This window comes from Natator depressus, chromosome 7 (assembly GCF_965152275.1).
Source record: "Natator depressus isolate rNatDep1 chromosome 7, rNatDep2.hap1, whole genome shotgun sequence".
Lineage (NCBI taxonomy): Eukaryota > Metazoa > Chordata > Testudines > Cheloniidae > Natator > Natator depressus.
In genome coordinates this window covers 64,050,849-64,078,400 of record NC_134240.1, presented here as the reverse complement: position 1 = coordinate 64,078,400, position 27,552 = coordinate 64,050,849, and the positions used below count along the sequence as shown (strand labels likewise).

General features: G+C 40.3%; 1 protein-coding gene across 10 annotated transcripts in view; it reads left to right on the top strand.

The window, feature by feature from the left end:
* The window catches only part of KCNMA1 (potassium calcium-activated channel subfamily M alpha 1), an 844,585-nt gene that overhangs the window by 225,264 nt on the left and 591,769 nt on the right, over nucleotides 1-27,552 (top strand). For all 10 annotated transcript variants that reach the window (XM_074958656.1, XM_074958655.1, XM_074958652.1 and 7 more), the window contains exon 2: nucleotides 2,498-2,662. In XM_074958656.1, the coding sequence (XP_074814757.1) occupies nucleotides 2,498-2,662 (165 nt within the window). The remainder of the gene's footprint in view (nucleotides 1-2,497; nucleotides 2,663-27,552) is intronic.

Genomic DNA, 27,552 nt, shown 5'->3' with positions numbered 1-27,552 from the left:
CATAATATTTGTACTTGTATTTAGGGGAAGTGAGATTGCTTATTGTTTCAGCATATTGGCAATAAAACCTTGCCTTTGCTTATCTTTCTCCTCTTAAAGGGAAGGAAGTAAATAGTGAGCTACACTTTAGGGCTCCGTATGTCACACCTAGTCCTTAAACAGACCATGAGTTCAAGTAAGAGGAACTTTTTCCTAGCTAAAGCACAGGAGACCTGGGTATTTTTGTTCCCAGTTTTGCTACAGGCTCATTGTATGACCTTGGGCAAGTGACTTAGGCCCACGCTTTCCAAAATATTTTTGAGTATTCAACCTGAAGCACCTGGGACCCTGATTCTGAGATTTGCTAAGAACCTCACAGTTTACATTGACTCAGCTGGAGTTGAGTGGTTTCTACCTCTGAAAATCAGATATGAGATGTATGAAGTTAAAATTAAAAATCACAGAGATCCCCACATGACAATAGTGTTTTTAACCATTTTTATGGTAGGGCACTACTCTATCTTGCAGACGAAAGGAAAAGCCTTCTGGGTTGGCTAATGCACAGCATATTATTTCTGTACCAGTACCCTGTGTGTACCAAAAGAAACTACATCACCCATTCAGAAAAAAATCTACATACATTTTTCTTTCTTTTCCTGTTTTATAATACAAATGTTAACCTTGGCACAGGGCATTTCCTGAGGATTGACTGACCTATCTTGGTGATATCTTGGGTCATCTGTTCCACCTAGTCAGCCTTTAATCCTCAGGGAATGTCTTGTGCCTCAATAGTAATTTATTGCTTAAAACAATGAGCTCATTTCTGTGGGTTGTTTTATGCATATGGAATTCAGTATTTTTCTTTCAGTGCTGATTGCAATGTCTGACTCATCATATCCATATTGATGAGTGAATGAGGTTCAAGTACGCAAAGGAAAGGAAGGTGACTTTTTTTATCTTTCCTACAGATGTTTACATAGAAAGCAATGAGTACTGTTTTAACCACAATTGATTGATTTTAGTTAATAACACTATAATTATTTGTCCAGTTACAAGAGACATCCCATAGCACTACTTAGGGCATGGGCAAAACTAAGGGAGCAATCTCCTTGGCTAACTGAGATCCAGAGCTGTGAGAGTCTGAGAGAACAATTGATCAGCTCCACACTACATTGTTAGTCTTTCTCTAATACTTTTTGTTCACAACTTCGGTATGATTGTTGTATAAGTGCAATAATGTTCAGTCTCCAGGAAGTGCCTTTGGTTTTATACCTTACTACATGATCAAGGTCTTACGGTTATCTTACAATTGTATATCTGTTCAGGTATGGTTTCCTACTCATAACACCCTCATCAATGTCACATTTGATCGATATGTTGGGATATTCCAAAAGGAACTGATAGCAGTTGATTTCAAGCATTGCTCGCTAGGCTAGTGTGTTCTATAGGCTTGATCTTGAAAGGTACTGAGCCCTCCCGGTAGGTGCTGAGTGCCTTCAACCCTCTTTGATATCAGTGGGAGTTGAGAGTGCTTAACAGTTTGCAGAATTGAGTTCTGCTATCTCTCCTAAGCATAGCTTGTGCAGCACAGTTTGTTGAATTATCAGGTAGTCATTAGTATTATGTTGGTCTGTTGTTGTCACCCAAGACACGCTCATGACCTATTATGATCTGTTGCATATCATATATATATTTTTAAAATAATGCAGTGTAATCCAGGCTGGTTTTGTCTTTCTCTTCCTTGATTCCTCTGTGGAATCCATGAATAGCACGTAGAAGCCAGTTGTAAGAATACAGCATCCTTGCTGCAGCATTTGCCCATGATGGATATGAATTCCAATGAATGTGACTCATCGGTCAGCTTACTTAGTGCTGCTGAGACTCCTTTTTAATGTCTATCTCTTGGCTTTATAATGGCTGGCAATTTACAGATAGAGGAGTTCCTCTGACGTATCAAATATCTCCACTGAAACAATGGCTCACTGACAGCACAGCGGCTCACTGAAGATTCTCAACTGCGTAATTCGTTTCCTTCTCTTGTGATGATGATTGTCTTATTACATTGGACTCCCCATTGTAGACTTACTCAGAAAACTAATTTGAGAGATTGCAAATGAAAATTTTACATAAATTGTGTTCACATTTATTAAACATCTATATAAATTAAAAACCTCAGTGTATGCTCTGCATGTGTATGTTTATAATAAATATATGAATAAGTGGCTGCATAATTACAAAAGTCATAGTTGCCAGTTACTCTGCGCACAGTACTAGGGATGGAACCCTGATTATTTGGTGCCAAAAATGTCTTTAAGACTTGAAGTAAAGGAGAAGCTCTATGAGCTAGTAACTAGTAGTTAGGCTGTTTATAGGGCTGCCACTAGAGAGCGACAGAATCACGACCATCTAACAAGATAGTGAACAGAGAGCATGCTGTATTTAGTTCTGTTCTAGGAACAGGCTTTTGAAGTGTGACTGTTGCCATGATAAACATTCTAAATCTTCTTTTTACTTACAGGAGGCCCAGAAGATTAATGCTGGTGGGGAAACCCAGGCTGATGGGACCTGTAAACCTACAGATGAGAAAGAGGAGACTGTCGCAGCAGAAGTGGGCTGGATGACTTCTGTGAAAGACTGGGCAGGAGTGATGATATCTGCCCAGACTCTAACTGGCAGAGTCCTTGTGAGTTTTACCCAGTTTGCTCAAATCTTCTTTAAAAAGAGTAATTGTTAATGAGCTCTTCATCTTATTGTCTCAGGAGGGCTTGGTTTTGCTAATCAGCTCTATGCCACACCACTAATTCTCTCCCTTCACAATTTCTCTTGGAAATGAAAAAGGCAGACCTGCTCCCATTGTTATGAAAGTCCTTTTTTGTTGTAGATAGGGACTGATTTTTCTGTCTACGCCAGGATTTTTGCAGGCATAATTTTGCACGCCTCTCCAGGCAATACATGGTTCCCATACTGTGGCAGACCTGGTGAATTTCCTACTAGTTCATTATTAGTGTAAAACTGTGAGCTTATTGACTAGTGGGCACAACGTTACACTTCAAAAGTGGAGGCCAGATTGAAAATCGGGCTCAATGAGAATGGTTTTTTTTAGCTGTTAGTAGGAATGGTAGAATAGGATTTGAATGAGGTGTGCAATGTGGATTATCTTGGTTCCTACAAAGCTGTGATGATATATTTTTTTTTTATCTAATCAGAAAATCCAGATAAACAAATGGGGCTGTACATCAGAAATTGAAAAGACATAATTTTGTGGTCAAAAAGTGTACTAGAAAACCAGAAAGTTTTCACTCAGTTAAATCCAGTCAGGTAATTTTGCAGTCCTGTTAACTACTACTGCATTTCTACTGGCCTGATCTGAAGCCCGTTGAGGTGAAGGGAAAATCTTCTCTGTACTTCAGATTAGGCCCAAGGTCAATGGTTTTGTGCTTAATACAGAGAATGGTCATATAGCGTGGGTTGAATTCTGTGTGCCAATCCCAGGGAAACTAAGTGGGCCATCTGTGGTAATATGGATTTAACTGAAAGCAGATTTTTGTCTTTGATTTTTAATTTTGGGAAAAGAGTTTTTATTGCTCATAGGGAGCTTAAGAAAAGATGTTGCTGCTCTTGGGCTGATATTTTCCTTATTGTCTAAGCATCTTCTCTGTGAAATTTATTAGAATTCCTTAACACATGGGGCTTTTCAGGCTTTTAGGCTGACTCACAATGCAATGTTAAGGAGATACAGACTCTATTATTCATATTGTTCTGTATTGCTTTCCACAATAATTTATTTAGATTGTTTTTCTTAATAAAATTCTATTGCTGTCTTTAAGTCCTAGCCCTAGACTATTGACAAATGTCTCTTCTCTTGTTCATGCTATCGATATCTGTGGTATGTTTTGCACTCATTCAACAGAGATCTGATCTGCAGGTGGATCTAAAAAGAAAATTTTATTTGGACTCTCCTCCTCACTTATTTTCTGCTTTCTGGCTTATTAACCTGTGCAGCCCATTTTACCTGACTACCTATTGGGGATATTGCTTTTAGATTTAGGGCTTGTCTCCATTTAAAATGCTACAGAGGTGCAGCTGCGCTACTGTAGTGCTTCAGTGTAGACACTGCCTAATCCGATGGGAGGGGTTTTTCCATTGGCGTAGATAATCCACCTCCCCAAGAGATAGTAGCTAGGCTGGTAGAAGAATTCTTCTGTCCATCTAGTGGTGTCTACACAGGGACTTAGGTCATCTTAACAATGCTGCTTAGGTGGATTTTTCACACCCATGACCAATGTAGTTAAATAGACTTAATTTTCTAATGTAGACCAGGCCTTAGTTCTGACCTTCTCTGTGTGAGCCTGACATACCAGTCATCTTATGAAGAGTGGTGTACTGGTTTCTACATAATTTCTTGACATCGCCAGCATTAAAAGTGGAAAATCTTAATGATCTGACTCTTTCCTGTAAATGTGCTGATTTCTCATGTGCTGATGTATTCCTTTGCATGTGCTGATTTATTTATCAAGGATGAAATTCACCCCAGGATAGGAGTCTTGCATAAGCACTTATTCCCCACTTAAACCTTTAAGGGAGTTGTAGGAATTTATGCCTGTTCTCTGAGCTGGGGTGAATTTCACCACAAATTCAAAGTTAAGGGTAAAATCTGAACCATAAAAAATGGAGCAGTTTATCTTACTAGAGTTGCTTCCAGGCATTAAGAGAGCTCTTAAAGTTTTTTTTTTTTTTTTTTTTCCAGTTACACTAGTTAATCATTTCATTATTTTTTGTGTTTAAAATAGACCATTGTCTCCTGAAAGCAATTAGTTTATTCCCAATGTTTTATCTAGAGACAATGGACCTACTTCTGACCCTTGGTAAAATTCACTGTTTCCTTGAGTATTTCAGCTAGGCAGCATATTTGCTAGAATATTTGTGGAAATTGAACACTGCTGAATCTAGATTCGTATTTTTATCTGATTGACTATTTGTTGGAAAATATTTTGAGAGATTCACCCATGAATTCCTAATGAATTAACATAGCCCACTCCGGAAAGCTATTATGTTTTTATCCAAGTACAATGTAGAAATTTCTAAAGGTAATGGCTTTACAGTGTTATTGAGGATCACAATACGACCAGATAGAGCTGTGGCTGAAGAAATTAAAGTACCTTTTCATACTGTAGGCCAGAGTTGAACTCAAAATCAATCTTTCACATTCACTATTAAATAACTTTTAGGAACTGGTCCCCTGAACGCTGACTTGAGAGAAGTTGTAATTGATTTTTAGTGCAGCAGGATTGCATGAAAGCTGTTATGTAACTGCTGTCTGGATTTATTTGCTAAGTGAAGGAGACAAGTTAGCAAAGTGTGGTGTAAACATCAGTTTAAAGTGGAACCTCATTAATGTTTTCTTCTCATCAAAAAAATCTCGCTTAATCATTCTTATCTGGGCAGTCATTTCCTTGGAAGTGACTTGCAGTGGGGTGACAGATTCTGTCTGTGAAACCTAAATTGAATGTTTGCAGGACCAATTTCTACTGAAGCTTCGTGTCAGGTGTAGTCAAGCTTTCAGCTCATCCTTGCAAACCTCATGAAGTGTTTTTCCTAACTTAACAAATCCTTGCACAAGTGCTTAGAGTGGGTGAGTGTGATAGCATACATTTACACTTACTGCAGCTGAGCTATATTTGCCCCTCAATCAGCTTAAACACTGTGCTGTTAGAATGTGCCATGGGTCTACTAAGATGACTACCTATATTTCAAGGAAATAGAGTATAGGTCTGAAAATTACAGGGCAAAGCTTATTTTTAAGGGGCACCATCCCACAATGATATAAGATCCTACACTTTTGTAACAGTGTATGATCTTTTGCACAATTATTTACAGAATTGTTGCTTTAAACAAAACATTTAGCCTGATCAAGTAATTCTTAGATGCTTCTTATGGCATATTGGTCATGGGTCAATAGGCAGAAAATAAGGTTCCCTAAAAATACAGGGCAGAGGGCCTTCCTCAATCTCAGTTCTAGACCCGATCAGGAATTTTTAATGAAATATTTTTTCATCAGAAAATGCTGATTTCTCAAAATATAAGCTGTTGGTTGGGTTTGATAAATTTCTCATTTTGAGAAAAATTACAAAAAAAAACTTTTGAAATTGTTGAAATATCCTGTTTTGAGCTTTTGAAAATTTAAAGTTCTATTTTTCAAATTGTTTAAAAAGACAAGCTAATAATTGTAAAACAAAAAAAAAAAAGAGGTCAAAAATGAAATTAAGTTTTGATTGACCTGAACTGATTTTTTTCAGATTGTTGGTTTGTGAAAATTTTCAAGATTTTGACTATTTGTTCTGATTCAGGATGGGAAAACATTTTGAAATCTTGAAGACGTTTCCAACATGGGAAACCTCATTTCCTGCCCAGCTCTATGCAGCTTATCTGGAAGAAACTTATATAACCTCTTCTTCTTCTAGCTGCCTGGTTTGCTGCATTTTTCATCAAATTTATCTTCTGTGCATCTTTCTATGTTTTCTTGTGGCCCTGAATGAGAAGATGCAAGTACTCAGCACTACGTAAAATAGAAAAAATAGACTGTCACCTTTGTTCAAGAGCATAAGCTAAGATACTGCTGTACGAAGCCTGCCATGATCAACAAAAAATGGAAATGTGAATAATTTGATTACCTCAGAAGTTTATCTTGCTCACTGTCACTTTGCTACTGCTGTTTGTATTTATTTTTGGTGTCTTCCTTAAAGAGGAGATAGACTTAGATTGTGAAATGTACCAAAACATGTAGGAAAAAATCTTGGATAATCATTAGGGGTGTGATTTTAATTAAAGGTGAATTAATGTGGCTTTGAAAAATAAATAAATTAAACATGTAAAGCTGCTGTAAGACTTAGAGGTGGAGTCTAAGAAACACACCCTGACTAGCTGGAGTACTGGGTGTCTGGTGTCACCCTTTTACCATTTTGTCTCATAAAATGTTACAAGGATAAAACCAAGGGGTTTATAGAAATAAAACAGACATGTAAAACAAATGGTGCCAAAACCTACAGGTATAAATGAGAATGATATCCAAGAAAATTATGTCCCCATTGTAGAATTCTCTTGGGTAGTTTAAAAATTATAGACAAAGAAAATCCATCCCCATTAAATTTAATAGAACTTTTCTTTAAGGAGTACTTGTGGCACCTTAGAGACTAACCAATTTATTTGAGCATAAGCTTTCGTGAGCTACAGCACTAAAAGTGAGCTGTAGCTCACGAAAGCTTATGCTCAAATAAATTGGTTAGTCTCTAAGGTGCCACAAGTACTCCTTTTCTTTTTGCAAATACAGACTAACACGGCTGTTACTCTGAAACTTTTCTTTAAGGGTCACTTCCCCGTATATAGTACCTTTAGTTGTGTTTCATCTTAAAAATAGAATTAACTGTGACTTACACAAACCTGCTGTTGTCCCATGTTTGTTTATTGTCAATTAAATTATTTACATGAAAGATGCTGTTTCAGGAAACCAAGGTTATTTGTGGAAAAGCATGCAGGTTGTCACACTTCCACTTCAGCTGGTCCTTCTTATTTAAGCTCCAGTAGTATCCTTTGAACTGGTTCTCAGATTCCTTCCTAGGAAATGCTGAAGGAGTAGTGTGGCAAATGTTTTATGTGGTGCTCCTGGGAAGTAGCCAGCAAATCTGTTTTGGCAGAAATGGGAATTAGGGTATTCCACTTGTTACTGTTTTGTACCTTTTCCTGATCTAGTTTTCCTACATAATCCGTATGTCTACATTAACATTCAAGAACAGCCTTATACTTCAAAGTGAAATTCTGTTATGGGGATCCCTTGGAGCAGTTTTTATTTTGATTTGATTGTTAAAGCGGAAATTCCTATCTTGTAAGTTGAGAAGCAAGAATGAAGCATATAGTCATCAAATTATTAAATCATTTGGTCACCATTATTTTTATTGCTGTCATTTTACCATCCTCACTGTAATTTCTGTGCTTAGTGCAGGATTATACAATGTTGTGGTGAAAATACCAGAGTACGTGGAAGCCTTGCTTATATTAGCCTTCCCACCATTGCAGCTGCAACATGGTGGGACATTTTAGGGGAAAATAAACCAATAAAGATAAACATGCAGGACTAGATTTAATACGCCCAGACTTTTAGTTTGTGAGTACAATTTTCAAAAGCAGCTAAATCCCGTTTAAAAATGTGCCTTAGGCACTTGAGAATTTAAGGGGTTTTCTAATGGGGGGGAGGTGGGTTTAACCTGCAGTGAGTTGACACATTTAAAAAACAGTACACAATCCACACTAATAGCATGCTATAGGAGAGCTGTGCCCTCTTTCAGTTTACCTTATTGGATATGCATGGTGGGGGCTTGCTGTACATTAAGCATATGTATTCTTGGAGGGCATCCCAGGGTCCTTTGCTTTGTTGCTGAGCAGTGTGCATTCTGCCGTTATTGCAGCTTAGTCTAAAATGGAGTTCTGCAATGGGACAAGACTCCTATTAAAAAGGAATAAAATGTTAAAATAACATAGGAAAGCACAGTGTTACTACACCATACTGATATGCGGTAGTAATGGTGCAGAGTGTTTTTAGCAGAGAAACATCTAAAAGTCGGCCCAAACCTACATCTGTTGAACCAAATTGCCGTTCTGAGTGAAGCTTGAGAACAGCCTTCCAAGGGGAGTAGTGGAGGCAAAAAACCTAATTTGTTTTAAAACTGAGTCTAATAAGTTTATGGAGGGGTTAGTATGATTGCCTACAATGGCATATGTCCTGTCAGCGACTGCTACTTTCAGATTTCTCAAATGACTGGAGATGGGACGCTAGATGGGAAGGGCTCGGAGTTACTACAGATAATTCTTTTTCAGCTTTCTGACTGGTGCGTCTTGCCCACATGCTCAGGATCTAACTGATTGCCATATTTGGGGTCAGAAAGGAATTATCCCCCACTTCAGATTGGCAGAGATTGGGGGGGGGGGGGAAAGGGTCACCTTCCTCTTCAGCAGGGGGCACAGTTTGAATTGGAGTAAATGGTGGATTCTCTGTAATTTCAAGTCTTTAAATCAAGACTTGAGGACTTCAGTAGCTCAGCTAGAGGTTATAGAACTATTGCAGGAGTGGGTGTGTGAGGTTCTATGCAGGAGGTGAGACTAGATGATCATGATGGTCCCTGCTGGTCTTTAAGTCTATGAATTCAGTGTTTTAGGTATGAATCTGCACACTCAGGCACAACTCATTCAGGGGACACGGCCAAGGAGAAGGTATCTCAGATTCTGCTGGAACCTTCTACCCAGGCCTAATATTTTCTTGTTTTTCTCTGCCACTTTTTGTGTCACGTGACGATGTGACACCAAATGTGTTCATGTAGACATCACTAACTGTGTGTCTTTTTTTCTGTCATCTATCTATATGTTGTCATACACAGCAGTATATTTCTGAGCACCTTCCAGGACTCTCATCAAGCTCTGCGAATTCACCCATCCATTTGTATCACACCTCAAATTTACAGCATTAATAGCTCAGCATTCTTTTAATCTCTTACTTGTCCTTCAGTTTTCAAAGGAACCCCTCCAGGTACCACTTTACAGCTCTTATCTATACTAATTTTCATTTGCCTGGAGATGTTGAAATTACAGTTTGGGAGATGGAAGCTAGATGCTTATTGTTTGCAGCTAGAAGGGTTAGAAAGCACACAGATCTGTCTATTCACCTCCCTACCCCGCACCCCTACATAAAGAAGGAAGCAGATGTTCTCACTTGCTTTCCCATGGCCGCCCGTCCTCCCCCCGCCCTTAACTAGGATATCCACAGTTTTTATGGAAACCAAGAAAAGCCTCTATAGTTCTTTCAGTACTGTGTGTTTTAAGAAAGTGCACCCAGTCTGCTGAACAGCTTTGTCAGCGTCAGCTGATACATGACTTCCTGGATGGCTCCACTACAGTGGTTATTGCTCACTCAGGAGATACAATGGCACAGCAAATATTTCACTTGTTTTCTTCTGTTTTAACAAACATCCTGTAAATGTACAGCAGTGACATATGCTTTATTTTCCTTTCTGGTGTTGTCACACAGGGCTTTTATATGCTGCGTTGGCCTCAAGGAAATAACATCAATGGGAAATATGTATAAAGGTGGGAGTTACACCAGGCCCTTCCAGTTTTACTCCCTTCCTGTTTCACACCCTCCCTTAGGTCATGTGTGCTTGATGGCACTCGCAGGCCGCATTTGGGAAGGTTTATGCGCCCCGTGCCCTTTTTCCACCCCAAAACCCCTGGGGTTCAAACTGGGATCGGGTCTTCTCCCAGCGCTCCGGTCTGGAGGGCTGCAATTCGGGCTCTTGGTTAAGAGCACCCATCTTGACCGTGGCCAGCTCTGGGCTTGGGCAGCCGCTCCCCACCTTACACCTTCCAGCTTTTACCATCAGTCCTGCCTCCTTGAGGCAGGCCAGCACCCTCTTCACCTAGGACACGTGTTCTTCTCAGGTCTGGCTAAAGACACAGATGTCCTTAATGTACGCCAGGGTCAAGTTCTCCATCCCCAACTCAGCTTGTCTAGAATCTCACCAAGCGTAGGCTTGGGCTTGGCATCAGACACGGTGATGGCTTTAAGCTTCCGATAGTCCCCACAGAACCAGATCGACCCGTCTTTCTTGGGGACCAGCCTCATGGGTGAGGCCCATGGGCTGTTGAACGGCTGGATCACCTCTAAAGCCAGCATGTCCTTGATCTCTCTCTGTCTCTCTCTCTTTCTCTCTCCAGGTTCTGGTCTGTTTTCCCACTGACTCTGAATGGGGGACACCTGATGGGAGGATTGGCTCCCATCTCAGGTGAGAGATCCACCAGGGGGTCTTCCCCATTCTCTCGACTGTCCCTTACCAGGTCCAGGGGTCTCCTCACTCTCCTCCCATACAGCAACTCAAAAGGGAAGAACCCTGTGGATTCCTGGGGCACTTCCCCGTACCACAGGTGGGGCAGGTACTTGTCCCAGTCCTGCAGATGCTAATTCATAAAAGTCCTCAGCATCATCCTCAGGGTCCCATAAAATCTCTCCACCAGCCCGTTGGACTGAGAGTGATATGCAGAGGCCCAGGTGGGCTGGACCCCACATTTCTCCCACAAGCCCTAGAGCAGGGCTGACATGACATTGGTCACTGGGGAGAGTTTGGGCCAGGAAGGCTCACAGCAGGGTAAAATGAAGGCTATTAAATTTACCATGTTAAAAGAAAGTAAATAACAGTTGGGGGGGGGGGGGGAAACAAGTCTTGGAAGAAATCTGGCTGATGGTGGTGATCAATTCATTGATAAATTCATATAATTATAGGTTTAGTGAGGTTGTTTTGCTACATATGGCTGCTAATTGCTGGCTTGATTTAAATCCTTAAAAACAGGAAGTGGAGTATAATGGCTTCCTCTCCCTTTAAAGGGTGGTTCTGTCTCTCAACATGCATTTTAACTGATAGGGAACTATTATCTGTCAATGGTTTAGTAGGATTGTGTAATGGTCTTTTTAATCTTATTGTCCTCAGCTATCAATAGTTGTGTGGCATTTTCATGCTGGCTCTAATAATAATGGCCTGTGGTTTTTTATTATGATTGTTTTTATGGTACTTTGAAATAGAAATAGAATAAAATATAGAATAGAAAAATAAAATAGAAATATAAAAATAGAAAGCACTACATCAGTGATGTAATAAGCAATGTTTTCGAATTTTGGATATGTATAATAACAGCTTTTCTTTGTCTTAATACTACATGTCTGTTTAATACCAAGGAGGCTACTTTTCCACTAGCTATTTTCTCAGACTGTTGACTTTTCTTTGAAAACTTGCGTTGAGGATTTGTTCAGAATGAGTGCTACAGGACAGCTAGATTTCACACAACTGGTTCCATTTGTTTGGGAATTGAATGCAATTGAATTTGATCTGCACCTTCCCCTTTACTTGCCCTACTTTAATCTCTCAGGAGTTGGAACATCAAATCTGTGAAGAAAGTAGGTTACAGTTTCTTTTTTATTGAGTTTTTGAAGAAAATCCACCAAGAGAACTGTGGTTAGAGATGGATATAGAAATCCGCTGCGCTCCTTCTCACCTCTGCATTGTTCTATGAAGATGCTCCCCTGTATCATATTTATATGTGTTATATGTTGAAAGGAGCATGACACTGTAACAAGGACATAAGTGGCCATGATGGGGCTTAATCCCGTCACCTGTAAGACAAGAGGTTAAGAGCCCATTAGTGTACCTGTGACTGGTTTTTTTTTTTTTTTTTTTTTTTTCCCTCCTGGCCTGGTGGGGGGTAGAGTTAAGTAAGGATCATTAGATATCTGGGCCTTCTAAGGAAGTTGAAGCAACTCAATATAAGAACATAAAAATGGCCCTACTGGGTCGGACTAAATCTCCATCTAGCCCAGTATCCTGTCTTCGGACAGTGGCCAGTGCCAGGTACCCCAAAGGGAATGAACAGAACAGGTACTCATCAAGTGATCCGTCCTCTGTCGTGCATTCCCAGCTTCTGGCAAACTGGCTAGGGACACCATTCCTGCCCATCCTGGCTAATAGCCATTGATGGACCTATCCTCCATGAATGTATCTAGTTCTTTTTTGAACCCTGTTATGGTCTTGGCCTTCACAACATCCTTTGGCAAGGAGTTCTACAGGTTGACTGTGCGTCATGTGAAGAAATACTTCCTTTTATTTGTTTTAAATCTGCTGCCTATTAATTTCATTTGGTGACCCCTAGTTCTTGTGTTAGTAAATAACACTTCCTTATCTACTTTCTGTACACCAGTCATGATTTTATACACCTCAATCATATCTCCCCTTAGCCATCTCTTTTCCAAGCTGAAAAGTCCCAATCTTATTAATCTCTCCTTATATGGAAGCTATTCCATACCCCTAATCATTTTTGTTGCCCTTTTCTTAACCTTTTCAAATTCCAGTATATCTTTTTTGAGATGGGGTGGCCACATCTGCACACAGTGTTCAAGATATGGGCATACCATGGATTTACACAGAGGCAATATGATATTTTCTGTCCTGTTATCTATCCCTTTCTTAATTATTCCCAGCATTCTGTTTGCTTTTTTGACTGCCACTGCACATTGAGTGGCTGTTTTCAGAGAACTATCCACAATGACTCCAAGATCTTTCTTGAGTGGTAGCAGCTCATTTAGACATCATTTTATATGTATAGTTAGGATTATGCTTTCCCATGTGCATTATTTTGCATTTATCAACATTAAATTTCATCTGCCATTTTGTTGCCCAATCACCCAGTTTTGAGAGATCCTTTTGTAGTTCTTTGTAGTCTGCCTGGGTCTTAAGTATCTGTTAGATGGGGTGGGATCTGAGTTACTACAGAGAATTCTTTCCTGGGTATCTGGCTGGTGAATCTTACCCATATGCTCAGGGTTTAGCTGATCGCCATATTTGGGGTTGGGAAGGAATTTTCCTCCAGGGCAGATTGGAAGAGGCCCTGGAGGTTTTTCGCCTTCCTCTGTAGCATAGGGCATGGGTCACTTGCTGGAGGATTCTCTGGTCATTGAAGTCTTTAAAACACGATTTGAGGACTTCAGTAGCTCAGACATAGGTGGGAGGTTTTTCGCAGGAGTGGGTGGGTGAGATTCTGTGGCCTGCGTTGTGCAGGAGATCAGATTAGATCATAATGGTCCCTTCTGACCTTAATATCTGTGAATCTTTAGTAATTTTGTATCATCTCCAAATTTTGCCAGCTCACTGTTTACCCCTTTCTCCAGATCATTCATGAATATGTTGAATAGGACTGGTCCCGGAACAGACCTATGGGGGACACCACTATTTACCTCTCTCCATTCTGAAAACTGACCATTTATATCTACACTTTGTTTCCTATCTTTTAACCAGTTACCAATCCATGAGAGCACCTTCCCTCTTATCCTGTGGCAGCTTACTTTGCACAAGAGCTTTGGTGAGAGACCTTGTCAAAAGCTTTCTGAAAATCTAAGTACGCTATATCCACTGGGTCCACATGCTTGTTGATCCCCTCAAAGAATTCTAGTAGGTTGGTGAGGCATGATTTCCCTTTATTAAAACCATGTTGAATCATAGAATCATAGAATATCAGGGTTGGAAGGGACCCCAGAAGGTCATCTAGTCCAACCCCCTGCTCAAAGCAGGACCAATTCCCAGTTAAATCATCCCAGCCAGGGCTTTGTCAAGCCTGACCTTAAAAACCTCTAAGGAAGGAGATTCTACCACCTCCCTAGGTAACGCATTCCAGTGTTTCACCACCCTCTTAGTGAAAAAGTGTTTCCTAATATCCAATCTAAACCTCCCCCATTGCAACTTGAGACCATTACTCCTCGTTCTGTCATCTGCTACCATTGAGAACAGTCTAGAGCCATCCTCTTTGGAACCCCCTTTCAGGTAGTTGAAAGCAGCTATCAAATCCCCCCTCATTCTTCTCTTATGCAGACTAAACAATCCCAGCTCCCTCAGCCTCTCTTCATAAGTCATGTGCTCTAGACCCCTAATCATTTTTGTTGCCCTTCGCTGGACTCTCTCCAATTTATCCACATCCTTCTTGTAGTGGGGGGCCCAAAACTGGACACAGTACTCCAGATGAGGCCTCACCAGTGTCGAATAGAGGGGAACGATCACATCCCTCGATCTGCTCGCTATGCCCCTACTTATACATCCCAAAATGCCATTGGCCTTCTTGGCAACAAGGGCACACTGTTGACTCATATCCAGCTTCTCGTCCACTGTCACCCCAGGTCCTTTTCCGCAGAACTGCTGCCTAGCCATTCGGTCCCTAGTCTGTAGCGGTGCATTGGATTCTTCCATCCTAAGTGCAGGACCTTGCACTTATCCTTATTGAACCTCATCAGATTTCTTTTGGCCCAATCCTCCAATTTGTCTAGGTCCTTCTGTATCCTATCCCTCCCCTCCAGCGTATCTACCACTCCTCCCAGTTTAGTATCATCTGCAAATTTGCTGAGAGTGCAATCCACACCATCCTCCAGATCATTTATGAAGATATTGAACAAAACCGGCCCCAGGACCGACCCCTGGGGCACTCCACTTGACACCGGCTGCCAACTAGACATGGAGCCATTGATCACTACCCGTTGAGCCCGACAATCTAGCCAGCTTTCTACCCACCTTATAGTGCATTCATCTAGCCCATACTTCCTTAACTTGCTGACAAGAATACTGTGGGAGACCGTGTCAAAAGCTTTGCTAAAGTCAAGAAACAATACATCCACTGCTTTCCCTTCATCCACAGAACCAGTAATCTCATCATAAAAGGCGATTAGATTAGTCAGGCATGACCTTCCCTTGGTGAATCCATGCTGACTGTTCCTGATCACTTTCCTCTCATGTAAGTGCTTCAGGATTGATTCTTTGAGGACCTGCTCCATGATTTTTTCAGGGACTGAGGTGAGGCTGACTGGCCTGTAGTTCCCAGGATCCTCCTCCTTCCCTTTTTTAAAGATTGGCACTACATTAGCCTTTTTCCAGTCATCCGGGACTTCCCCCGTTCGCCACGAGTTTTCAAAGATAATGGCCAAGGGCTCTGCAATCACAGCCGCCAATTCCTTCAGCACTCTCGGATGTAACTCGTCCGGCCCCATGGACTTGTGTTGACTCTTCCTCAACAAATTATGTTCATCTATACATCTGAGAATATTGTTCTTTATTATAGTTTCAACCAGTTTGCCCGCTACTGAAGTCAGGCTTACAGGCCTGTAATTGCTGGGATCACCTCTGGAGCCCTTTTTAAAAATTGATGTCACATTACCTATCCTCCAGTCATCTGGTACAGAAGCTGATTTAAATGATAGGTTACAGATTATTGTTAGTAGTTCTGCAGTTTCTCATTTGAGTTCTTTCAGAACTCTTGGGTGAATACCATCTGGTCCTGGTGACTTATTGCTGTTTATTTTATCAATTTGTTCCAAAACCTCCTCTAATGATACCTCAGTCTGGGACAGTTCCTCAGATTTGTCACCTAAAAAGAATATCTCAGGTTTGGGAATCTCCCTCACATCCTCAACCATGAAGGCTGATGCAGAGAATTCATTTAGTTTCTCTGCAATGGCCTTATCATCCTTGAGTGCTCCTTTAGCACCTCAATTGTCCAGTGGCCCCACTGGCTGTTTAGCAGACTTCCTGCTTCTGATGTACTTAAAAAATTTTTTCTATTACTTTTTGAGTCTTTGACTAACGGTTCCTCAAATTCTTTTTTGGCCTTCCTAATTGTGTGTTTACACTGCGTTTGCCAGTGTTTATGCTCCTTTCTATTTTCCTCACTAGGATTTAACTTCCACTTTTTAAAGGATGCCTTTTTGGTCTTTCACTGCTTCTTTTATTTTGTTCAGCCATGGTGGCTCTTTTTTTGGTTCGCTTACTATGCTTTTTAATTTGGGGTATACATTTAAGTTGAGCCTTTATTATGGTGTCTTTAAAAAGTTTCCATGCGGCTTGCAGAGATTTCGCTTTTGGCACTGTACCCTTTATTTTCTGTTTAACTAACCTCCTCATTTTTGTGTAGTTCCCCTTGCTGAAATTAAATGCTACAGTGTTGGGCCGCTGTGGTGTTTTTCCTGCCACAGGGATATTAAATTTAATTATATTATGGTCACTATTACCAAGCAGTTCAGCTATATTCACCTCTTGGACCAGATCCTGTGCTCCACTTAAGACTAAATCAAGAATTGCCTCTCCTCTGGTGGGTACCAGGACCAGCTGCTCCAAGAAGCAGTCATTTAAGGTGTCAAGAAACTTTATCTCTGCATTGCATCCTGAGGTGACATGTACCCAGACAATATGGGGATAATTGAAATCCCCTAGATTATTATTGAGTTTTTTATTTTAATAGCCTCTCTAATCTCCCTGAGCATTTCAGTCACTATCACCATCCTGGTCAGGTGGTCGGTAATATATCCCTACTGCTATATTCTTATTATTAGAGCATGGAATTTCTATCCATAGAGATTGTGGTACAGTTTGATTCATTTACGATTTTTACTTCATTTGATTCTATGCTTTCTTTCACATATAGTGCCACTCCCCCACCAGCCCGACCTGTTCTGTCCTTCCGATATATTTTGTACTCTGGTATTACTGTATCCCAGTGATTATCCTCATTCCACCAAGTTTCTGTGATGCCTATTATATCAATATCCTCATTTAATATGAGGCACTCTAGTTCACCTGTTTTATTATTTAGACTTCTAGCATTGGTATATAAGCACTTTTAAAACTTGTCTCCTTTTAGCTGTCTACCATTACATGATGTAATTGATTGGGACTCTTTTTTATTTGACTGTTTCTGATCAGACCCTGACTGTATTTTATCATTTTCCATCCTCTCATCCTCACTAGGACATAGATATTCTCTATTAATAGATCCTCCCCTAAGGGATGTCTGAACCATATGCTCCACTGCACCTGTCGGCTTCCCCCCAGCCCTTAATTTAAAAACTGTTCTATGACCTTTTTAATGTGAAGTGCCAGCAACCTGGTTCCATTTTGGTTTAGGTGGAGAGGGAGATTATATATGTTTGTTTATTAAAAAGGAGACAGGAGTTTCCTGTGGAGAGAAGCCCACAGAAAGCAGGTTAGCCCGAGAGGTGGAAGAGCAGTTAGTTCAGCAGAGAAAGTAGAAGCCAAAGACCTGAGAACCAAAGGGAGGCCATGCTAAGTACAGGGGGCTTTGAAGTAGGAAGTGGCCCAGGGAAACAGCAGGATGTCAGAAGAAGCGGAGCTAGCTGCTTAATACAGGGCCCCTGGGCTGAAACCTAGAGTTGAGAGTGGGCCTGCGTTCCCCTACCAGCCTGTGAGGAAGAGGAAGCGGCATGCACGCACAATGGAAACAATACTGAACCCAGGGTGGGGCTGAAGACTGACCCCAAAGGACAGGCTGAGGAACAGCCCAAGGGGATGGGGGTGAAGGCTTTCTTGTGTTGGGAGATTTTGTGAACTTTCAAGTTGGACCTTTTTGTTCCACCAAAAAGGGGACTGAACTTCATGTGTTTTGGCCAGAGGGCTGAGCCAAGGGAGAACTGTAGGGAGGGAAATTGTCTACATTGCCTCCTGCAGGCCAAGGCCCCTTGCAACATTGCAGCCTGACACATGGGGATGTTGCAGGTAGTGAGTACACTGCCTTACAGTGGCATTTCAAAATGCAAAAGCTACAATTCATTCTTTGGGAAAATACTCTGTCTTATTTATAGCCACTGAGTAAACTTGTTGACCTGATTGGTCTTGCCCCAATCTACAGTAGGGCTAAATTTGGTCCCACATTTGTAGCTATAGATAAATCATTAAATCAACCTGTGAATCCATGTGCATGCACATTCTGTTATATGCCCCACACTCTTTGAATCTAATCTATTGATTTCAATGCTGTTGGTATTCAAACAGATAATTTAAAAGAAACACATACTTTATCGCTGTTGAATAAAGAATCCCCACGCATCTCCAGTCTCTCTCATGCTTTCTCTCTCTGTGAAAATGCAAGATGGGAAGAACTGTAGAAAGGTGCCAATAACTCAAAGGCTAACAGCAGGAGGCTATTACCTCTGCCATTACCTCTGTTAAGGAGCTGATCTTGCAAGATATGGAGCATCTCAACTCTCACTGAATTCCACATGACTTGAGAGTGCCAAGGGTAGTTAATTTTCTCTAGTGTGGTGAAGATTTGTCATGACTCCCCTCTCCCCACAACAGAAAACTTAGCTCTGATAATAGTTAAAAACCATTAATTCCTGTTAAAGAAGGGTCTGTAACCATATGTATGTGTTCAAATACGTCAGCGCTTTCTTTGGTATTAAATTTGCATACCAGTGTATAAAAGTTTCAGTCCCAGCAAAGCAATCTATTGGTATGGTTTTTGCATTTCTGTATATAGATATATTAGAATATAGCTATTTTACTCTATGTAGCACCACAGTTGGGTGTGAAAAGATCTACCTGAGTTATTTATTCATATTTCTGTTAGAACAAAACAAAAATCAAACAATAACAGCAACAGCTTTGAAATGTTCTTCTATTAGGATTTCTGGGTGTGCCATTTTCCAAATGGCATTCACCACTGCACTGCTAATTGGATGGGGGGGGGAGGGGTTTCCTTTCCAAATGAGTACTTACTTGGCTACTGGGTAATATACATTTTATTAAGGTAAGGCTCATAAAATGGTAATAAACACAATGGGAAGACTCTGGAGCCATAGTAAAGGCAAGTGCTATTCATGATTTCCATCTCTTCCCTCACTCCATTTCTCCAACCTGTTATCCTCACCTTGCAAGGCCTGAGGCAACCTTGGTATCCTAATCAATGGCTGCTGTACAACCTATTCCCCTCACAGGTAGAAGAACAGTAGTACCTTATAGTAGTAGTGTAAATTCAGCTACAGTTCATTACAGCATGTATATAGTCTATTAGTGGGCCTCAGAAGAAAAGCTGAATGCTTAGATTTTCTAAAGCCTAGGAGAGTTAGGCACCCAACTCCCACTGAAGTCAATGGAACTTACGCACCTAACTTTTTCAAATATCTTTTAGAAATCTCAGCTGAAATATCTGGATTTTTCAGCATAGTACTATGCTGAAAAATCCAGATATTTCAGCTGAGATTTCTAAAAGATATTTGAAAAAGTTAGGTGCGTAAGTTCCATTGACTTCAGTGGGAGTTGGGTGCCTAACTCTCCTAGGCTTTAGAAAATCTAAGCATTCAGCTTTTCTTCTGAGGCCCACTAATAGACTATATACATGCTGTAATGAACTGTAGCTGAATTTACACTACTCTTGCTGAAGCAAGCAAGCTGCCTTCTGTGTAGATCCATGTATCTTCCTAAAATAATATGCTGTATTTGTCTGTCAACATATCATAAGCAGGAGATTTATTAAAAATAATATCAAGTAAAAGCACCCAGGAGAGAAATGAGTGTAGATGAAGCAGTGTCATACAAAATGTATTTTGTAGCTTTCTAAGTAAGCTCAGTGCCCTGAGAACTCATGGAGAGTTTGGCAAAAAAATGCAAAATTTAAAAAAAAATCAGTGAAGTATTAAAAATATTGTGTATAATTATAGTGAATTTTCCTGTGAACATTTTAGCATGGCTGTATATAGTAGGTATTTTTGGTTTCTTCAGATTGTTTTGACTTCTTATTTTGAGTCTCTTGCCGGGCCATTGCTGAATTTTTAAGCTCATGATCTGGAGTTAATAAAAAAGTCCAGAATAAGGTATAGTTATGCAGTACCTATAGTGAAATACAGCAACCTAGAAATTATGTGGGGCCATTTCCTAGTCCCATTGAAGTCACTGGACTTTGGTCATTGACTTGAATGAAAGCAGTATGTGGCCCTACAGTACAAAAACTTCTCTTCAGTTTTGCAGTGGACTTCAAGGGTTGGCACTTATGTCATTTTTTGTCCTGTTGTTGTCAAGGTTGTCCATGTTCCTGCAAGCCTGGCATGCAGGATAGGAGGAGAATTTTCAGGAACAAATCAACATCATAAGAACCCCAAAGATGGACAAGAAGGTGTCGCAAGTATGGCACTCAAAATCAGTGGCTAATCTCTCATAAATTTTGGCCCTCCTTTCTTGCTCTCTATGGGGAAATATTCCAGCGTAGGCAGCCTGTCAGAACCTTGTATCAGCTAGTTATAAAATGAGCACACAGTCTTTCCCCTATGCATTTGTAACCCACTAGTCAGTGTGCCTTATCCATCTGTACCTGATCCACAAAGGATAGGAGTCTATCACAGCTCTCTGCTAGAGACTCTGTGAGTGGGAGGGGGGGGGAAGGAAGAGTTAACTCAAGTTGTAGAGTCTCATGCTTTTTTTAGCTCTTGAGGTTCCCAGTTCAATTGTTGATGATGTCTTCGGAGCCAAGATGGTAGCTGTTGCCCATTGTCTTGGCTAGGGGTGGCCAACCTGTGGCTCCAGAGCCACATGCGGCTCTTCAGAAGTTAATATGCGGCTCCTTGTGTAGGCACTGACTCTGGGGCTGGAGCTACAGGTGCCAACTTTCCAATGTGCCGGGGGGGGGGGGGGTGCTCACTGCTCAATCCCTGGCTCTGCTACAGGCCCTGCCTCCAATCCACCCCTTCCCACCCCCTCTCATGAGCCTGCCATGCCCTTGTTCCTCCACCTCCTTGAGCCTCCTGCATGCCAGGAAACGGCTGATCAGGAGGTGGGGGGAGGGAGCTGGAGGCGCTGATCGGCGGGACTGCTGGTGGGTGGGAGGTACTAGGGGAGGGGCGGAGGGGGGAGCTGATGAGGGCTGCTGATGTATTACTGTGGCTCTTTGGCAATGTACACTGGTAAATTCTGGCTCCTTCTCAGGTTCAGTTTGGCCACCCATGGTCTAGGCCTTTTGGGTTTCTGCTGAGTTTAACATAATCTGCAAAATGCTGCAGATTGTATTTTAAGAATTTATGGAATTTATCACGTGTATTGGGGCTTTCCACATAACCTAACTCTTTTTTTAAAAAAAACAAACCAAATCAGAACACTACCAAACTTACTGGATGGCACATCAGCTCTGTATAGTCAATGTACTTTTCACGTGCCAAACGAAAATATATTTAACTGAACAGCAGGGTACTTCATGAACAAACTTGTAATACAACAGTTGAGGGCCAGAACTTTGAGATTGGCCATTGGATGGCTGGTACAGCACAGAGGAGTTCCCTTATGCAAAGGGAATTTTCAGTTGACCAGGTCAGCCTGCTTGAAGTCTGCTGTGCACCATTGGAGTGACAAAGTGCAGAGCTAACTTGGCTAGGGATCTGGTACAGAATGTTTGTGCAATAGTGTTTCACAGTCTACTTCACAGTTTTATCCTTTACAGTTAGGGTGACCAGATGGCAAATGTGAAAAATTGGAACAGGGGGTGGGGGGTATAGGGGGTGGGGGTGCCTATATAAGAAAAAGCCCCAAATATCAGGAGTATCCCTATAAAATCGGGACATCTGGTCACCCTAGTTACAGTAAATATTTGCACTCTTTAGAGTATAGCAGTCAAGTGACGATTATCACACAAACTTCATGGGGGGACACTATACATTCTAGAAAGCATATTTTGAAAAATCCAAATATGTAATGTAGTTGCTTGGCTAGGCTGGTTTGAACAGATAAAGCGCTGTGGGACAAAAATAAATAAATTCCCTCTTAGTTTAAGGATCTTTTTGAAATGAGCTCACAGTAATATAGTTTGCGGAAGACGTTGAATCTTAGTCACTTTGCCACGGGTTGGATATAGTTTTAGGTATTTTTACATAACTTAAAAGCCCATTTATATGAAAGATAATTTTGTGAACATTAATCAAATACTTGAAGAGTGTTGCCTGCTCTTGTGGTCTGGAAGAAAGCTGAATTTATGATGCATTCTTCTTTGGTAATTATTTCTGCACAAGCTGAAAAGGAACCAGCCTCTGTTTCAATAAAATAAACAACGGAAACATAAATTTTAAAATGATAAACATACCCATAATATAAAGCACAGTACCATTACTTTTAGGGGAAAAAGTCATAAGTATTATAAAATGTAACTGTACAGGTCACACTCCCCCCCCCCCCCCCCCCGTCTTAATCTATTCTCTTTTTTGCAGGTGTACATAAGCTCCCTTAATGTCAATGGAAGTTATGCATGCTGTCAGGGTTCCCTCCCCACTCTGAACTCTGGGGTACAGATGTGGGGATCCACATGAAAGACCCCCTAATCTTATTTCTACCAGTTTAGGTTAAAAACTTCCCCAAGGCACAAATTCTTCCTTGTACTTGGATGGTATTGCTGCCACCACCAAGTGAGCTAGACGGATTCAGGAAAAGGACCACTTGGAGTTTGTGTTTTCCCCAATAAGCCTCTTCACCCCCTTTCCTGGGGAGGCTTGAGAATAATGTATCAACCAAATAGGTAAACAAGGTGAGCACAGACCAGACCCTTGGGTTTTTAGGACACTAAAAACCCATCAAGTTCTAAAAAGCAGAACTTTATTATAAAGAAAAAAAAAAGTAAAAGAAGCATCTCTGTAAAATCAGGATGGAAGGTAATTTTACAGGATAATAAGACTTAAAACACAGAGGATTCCCCTCTAGGCAAAACTTCAAAGTTACAAAAAACAGGAATAAACATTCCTCTTAGCATAGGGAAAATTCACAAGCTAAAACAATAGATAATCTAATGCATTCCTTGCTTTACTTAATTTTTGTAATCTTAGATGCTTATTTCAGGAGAGGTTTTTTCCTGCTTGGTTCCTCTCTTTGTCCCAAGAGAGCACACACAAACAAAACCTCTCCCCACAGATTTGAAAGGATCTTCTTTCCTTATTGGTCCTTTTGGTCAGGTGCCAACCAGGTTATTTGAGCTTCTTAACCCCTTACAGATAAAGGGGGGATTTTATGCTACCCTTAGCTGTATGGTTATGACACATGTATACAAAGACATGAAACTATATATTTGTTTTTGGCAAGTAAATACATCCAGATTGCATGGCTAACATCAGATTCCAATGCAAGGGTTCATCCTATGTAAGTCTATAGGCATTCTAAAGTGTGGCAACATACATGCTGGGAAGAGAGTGATACAGAAGAAGGTATAAAGCCAACTTAGATTTTTTGTTGACTTAAGATCACCTTTGAATTTGGCCCAATAACTTGAATTTATCCTAAGTGTCAGAAGCACTTTCTAAGATTTATATAATGTACATCAAGATGAAAGTGATATCCTAGGCTTTAAAATATTGATGACAAACAATAAAAACAAAAAACAAATTGCCTGACTTTGTCAGAGAAAAGGTTTCTTTAATGATTTTTTTAATGATCCACCCTAAGAACACCAGACTGTTCATTCCAGTTTTGAAGCAGCTGGCAGAGCTGCAGTTGACATGGGCATATAATAGTGTTTTGGGGAAAGGGGGATTCCAGGACAAACTTGAAGTGAATTGTGAAGTAGAGGCTTACAGATCACCTCCCTCTGCTAAGCATGATTTGAGCCAGAGCTTTCATGTGTCCAAAAATTCAATTTAAATTTGAATTGGGGGAAAAAAAACCCAGCCCTTAAAGATATGAAAATAAGGTCTTGGTTTGAAATAAAAGATATTGATTTCTATGATAATAGAACAGAATGATGTCTGGTTTAAAGTCTTTCATACTCAAGGTATCCCACAGAACTTTACAAATATTAATTTGTCATTGATTCCAATCAGTGGCACACCCTCATCTTTGGATGGTAGAATCTTTTTTACTGTCTAGGTGTTGGTTATGACACCAAGGTTTTTCTTATCTCTTTAAGAAAGTCAGTGGAATCTGTAACTTCCTTCTAGACAGGCAGAAGAACCACAAATTCTCATTTCAGTTGTAGTGTTTCCAGTCCTGAAGCTCCTCTCTAGTTCTACACTGCAATATCCATGTTACTTATGAAATCAAGTACTGGTGTTGGATTTGAGTCCATGACACTGTGTCCTAGAGTCACTGGGGGCTAACAGAGCCCAGTTGAACAAAAAAAAAAACACCCCAAAGCCCTGATGACTGCTTTTGGGAACTGTAGCATGTAGAATTAGGAAGGTTTTTGTGTTTGTTTTACAAAGATGATGTGCTGGACTTTAGGCAAAAGTGCCCAGGAATTATATGCTTCAGATCGAGATTGCTGACATTTTAGAAGTTATTCTACCAAAGCATAAAAGGGCATATCTCACAGTGTCTGCAACCCAAATCACTTTGATCTCTGATCTTGACAGGTTTGTCAAGGCTAAAGCAGGTTTGGGCTGGGCAGTACTTGGATGGGTGTCTTCCAGGGTAAATCCTAAGAATCCAACACAAGTTTTATTGCTATGTTCCTTGAGGAAAAAGGCACTCTTCCCTCTGAGTTGGTACCAAACCATTGTCCTAGACTAGGTGCTCTTTATGGATGAGACATGTAACTGAGGTGTTACTGGACCATCTATTGTCATTAGAATTCCTATGACACTTTAACAGGGGTAATAATTAGAGCTGTGTGTATAATTGATTTTTCAGTTCACTAGCAATTCTGGAAAGAAAATTGTTTTAAGTCAATTTGAAAACAAATTATTGTATATGTTGTTGAATCAAAAAGTCCAAAGAAATTTCATTTCCGGTTAAATGAAACATTTCATTCAGTCCAAAAGCTTTTTGTTTTGATTTAGAGCATTTTTAAAGTTTTTTGTTTTTTTTAATAACTTTTCACTTTGAAATGTCCTTCAATTTTATTTTGAATTGGAATTTTATTTATTTATTTATTTGGAAAATGGCAAAACAAAACATTGACTTTTGAGGAATTTTTTTTTTTTACACAAACAATTCTGTGAAACCAACACGATTTTATAGATGTAAATGCTGAATCTGCATTTTGTGCAAAAGAAAAGTTTCAAACAAATTTTGTTCAGCTCTAGTAGTAGTAGTAATAATATTAGTAATTATTCATATTAAGCAATTTGCCTTTCTATAGCTTCTTCCCCCCAATGATCTCAAAGCATTATGCAGACATTGATGCATTAAACTTCACAATACCCTTCTGAAGTAGGAAACTATTTGTATTTTAGGGATGAGGAAACTAAGGAGTTGAATGATATTCTCGATGCACACAAGAGCTAAGTGGTATTCTCAAGGTCACCCGGCAAGTCTGTGGCCAAGCCAGGAATAAAACCCCAAAAAGCTACCACATTCCACTAGCTACATTTCTGTAGTTAAGATGTCAGTGTAGCTCGCTGCATATATATAAAGAGAGTGAAATCAATCTCATTTATTCAGTACGATATCTATGTATCAGAACCTGTGTTTAATATGCTTTTTGGATAGTTTGTGAGGGAAAGTAGTGTGTGTGCATTTTAAATGTTGTTATAATACTGTCTCTTTGTAGAAAACGCCCTAAACAACAAATAATTACACAGTAAGGACTGAGACTAATTCCTGAGTTAGGGCTTTTATGTATTTGTAATGCTAACATGCAGAGCTGTTTAGAATGTGTAAAGCATTTTAGTGGGTTATGGTGTAACTGTGAATGCAGGCCTGTTCTTAGGTGTTCACATATTCTAATCTGCTTGCAAAAACTTCCCATTTTCTTGTCTCTCATTCATAGACTGAGCACTTTAGTTTCCTCCCCTCTGTGCTGATCCACGGTATTCCTAGTCTTTTTTTTTAAAAAAATAATAATCTGTGGAAGTCCTTGGTGGTACTAAGGATTGCACAATGCTGACTCTGAGAGGTATATCCTAGATTGGTTTAATCTCCCAGGACAATAGTCTGGGCTATTTCCTAGGTTTCCATAGGGACAGGGACAATGCCTTCTCCACTGGAGTTCATCATCTGCCTGAATGATAATGGCACAGAGTACTGAGGAACTGAGTAAGTCAAGATGGTTTCTATGGTAACTGGAGCTAGCCTAAATTCAGCCTATGCATTTTCCTTTTTCATATTTTATTTCTGACCAACCCAGGTAGCATTTGCAGGGATTCCTTTTTGGATTGAAGACTGTGCTTACGCTTAGAGTACTGAGGGAGAGGAAGTTGCTTCAGCTTAAATAAATGTGTGTTTTAGTATTTTATTATTCTACACTTCGCAATGTCACTTTAGATGTCACAATCAAATTGCCATTAGACCTGTAAGTGGACACCTGTTCAAATGTAATGAAGCTGGGTATATCTCTCACCTTCCCAAGACTATAATTTTAAAAGTTTCAGACTGAATTTAAATCCTTTAAAAAAGGAGCAATAAAAATGCCCGAATCACAATATGACAGTGTCATCATGAAACCATGTTGCGACATGATGCTGTTCAACTGCATGTAAGTGGTGGTATAATGAAAGATTATCTGCCTTTTACTCTCTATGAATCCCATGCTCAAATTTCTTTCAAGATTGGGTTATGTCCTGCTGAAACTCTGAATCTCTGAGTTAGGGAGCACATAATCAGCAAAAAATGTCCTTGGATGAGCATGCAGAAGATTTACATGCCAAAATCGAACAAGAAAAAAGTGAACCATTCCAGGCCAAAGTACACCTCAATTAGCAGCATTTATAACATGTTCCATAATAAAATGGTAGTAGTAACCACCTTGAGACTTGGAGGGTAGCAGAGATGAAAGCATGAGTGTAATCCTTAAAACTGTTTCTTGCTTTTATTTTACATGTGGTGTGTGGGGGGGGGGGGGGAAAGGCGGGGGGGAGACAGAAAACTCTGTGTGTGTGTGTGTGTGTGTGTGTGTGTGTGTGTAATTCATCCCAATGTTATAAACCTTTCCCTGTTCCTTCTCAGCTACCAGTGCAACATCTTACTACTTCTATGGCAAATGGCTTTCTGGAGATCAGAGTGCAAAACAACTCTATTCCAAATAGAAAAGGAGGACTTGTGGCACCTTAGAGACTAACCAATTTATTTGAGCATAAGCTTTTGTGAGCTACAGCTCACTTCATCAGATGCATAAAGTGGAAAATACAGTGAGGAGATTTATATACACACAGACCATGCAAAAATGGATGTTTACCATACACATTGTAAGGAGAGTGATCACTTAAGATGAGCTGTTACCAGCAGAGTGGGGTGGGGGGAGAGAAAACCTTTTGAAGTG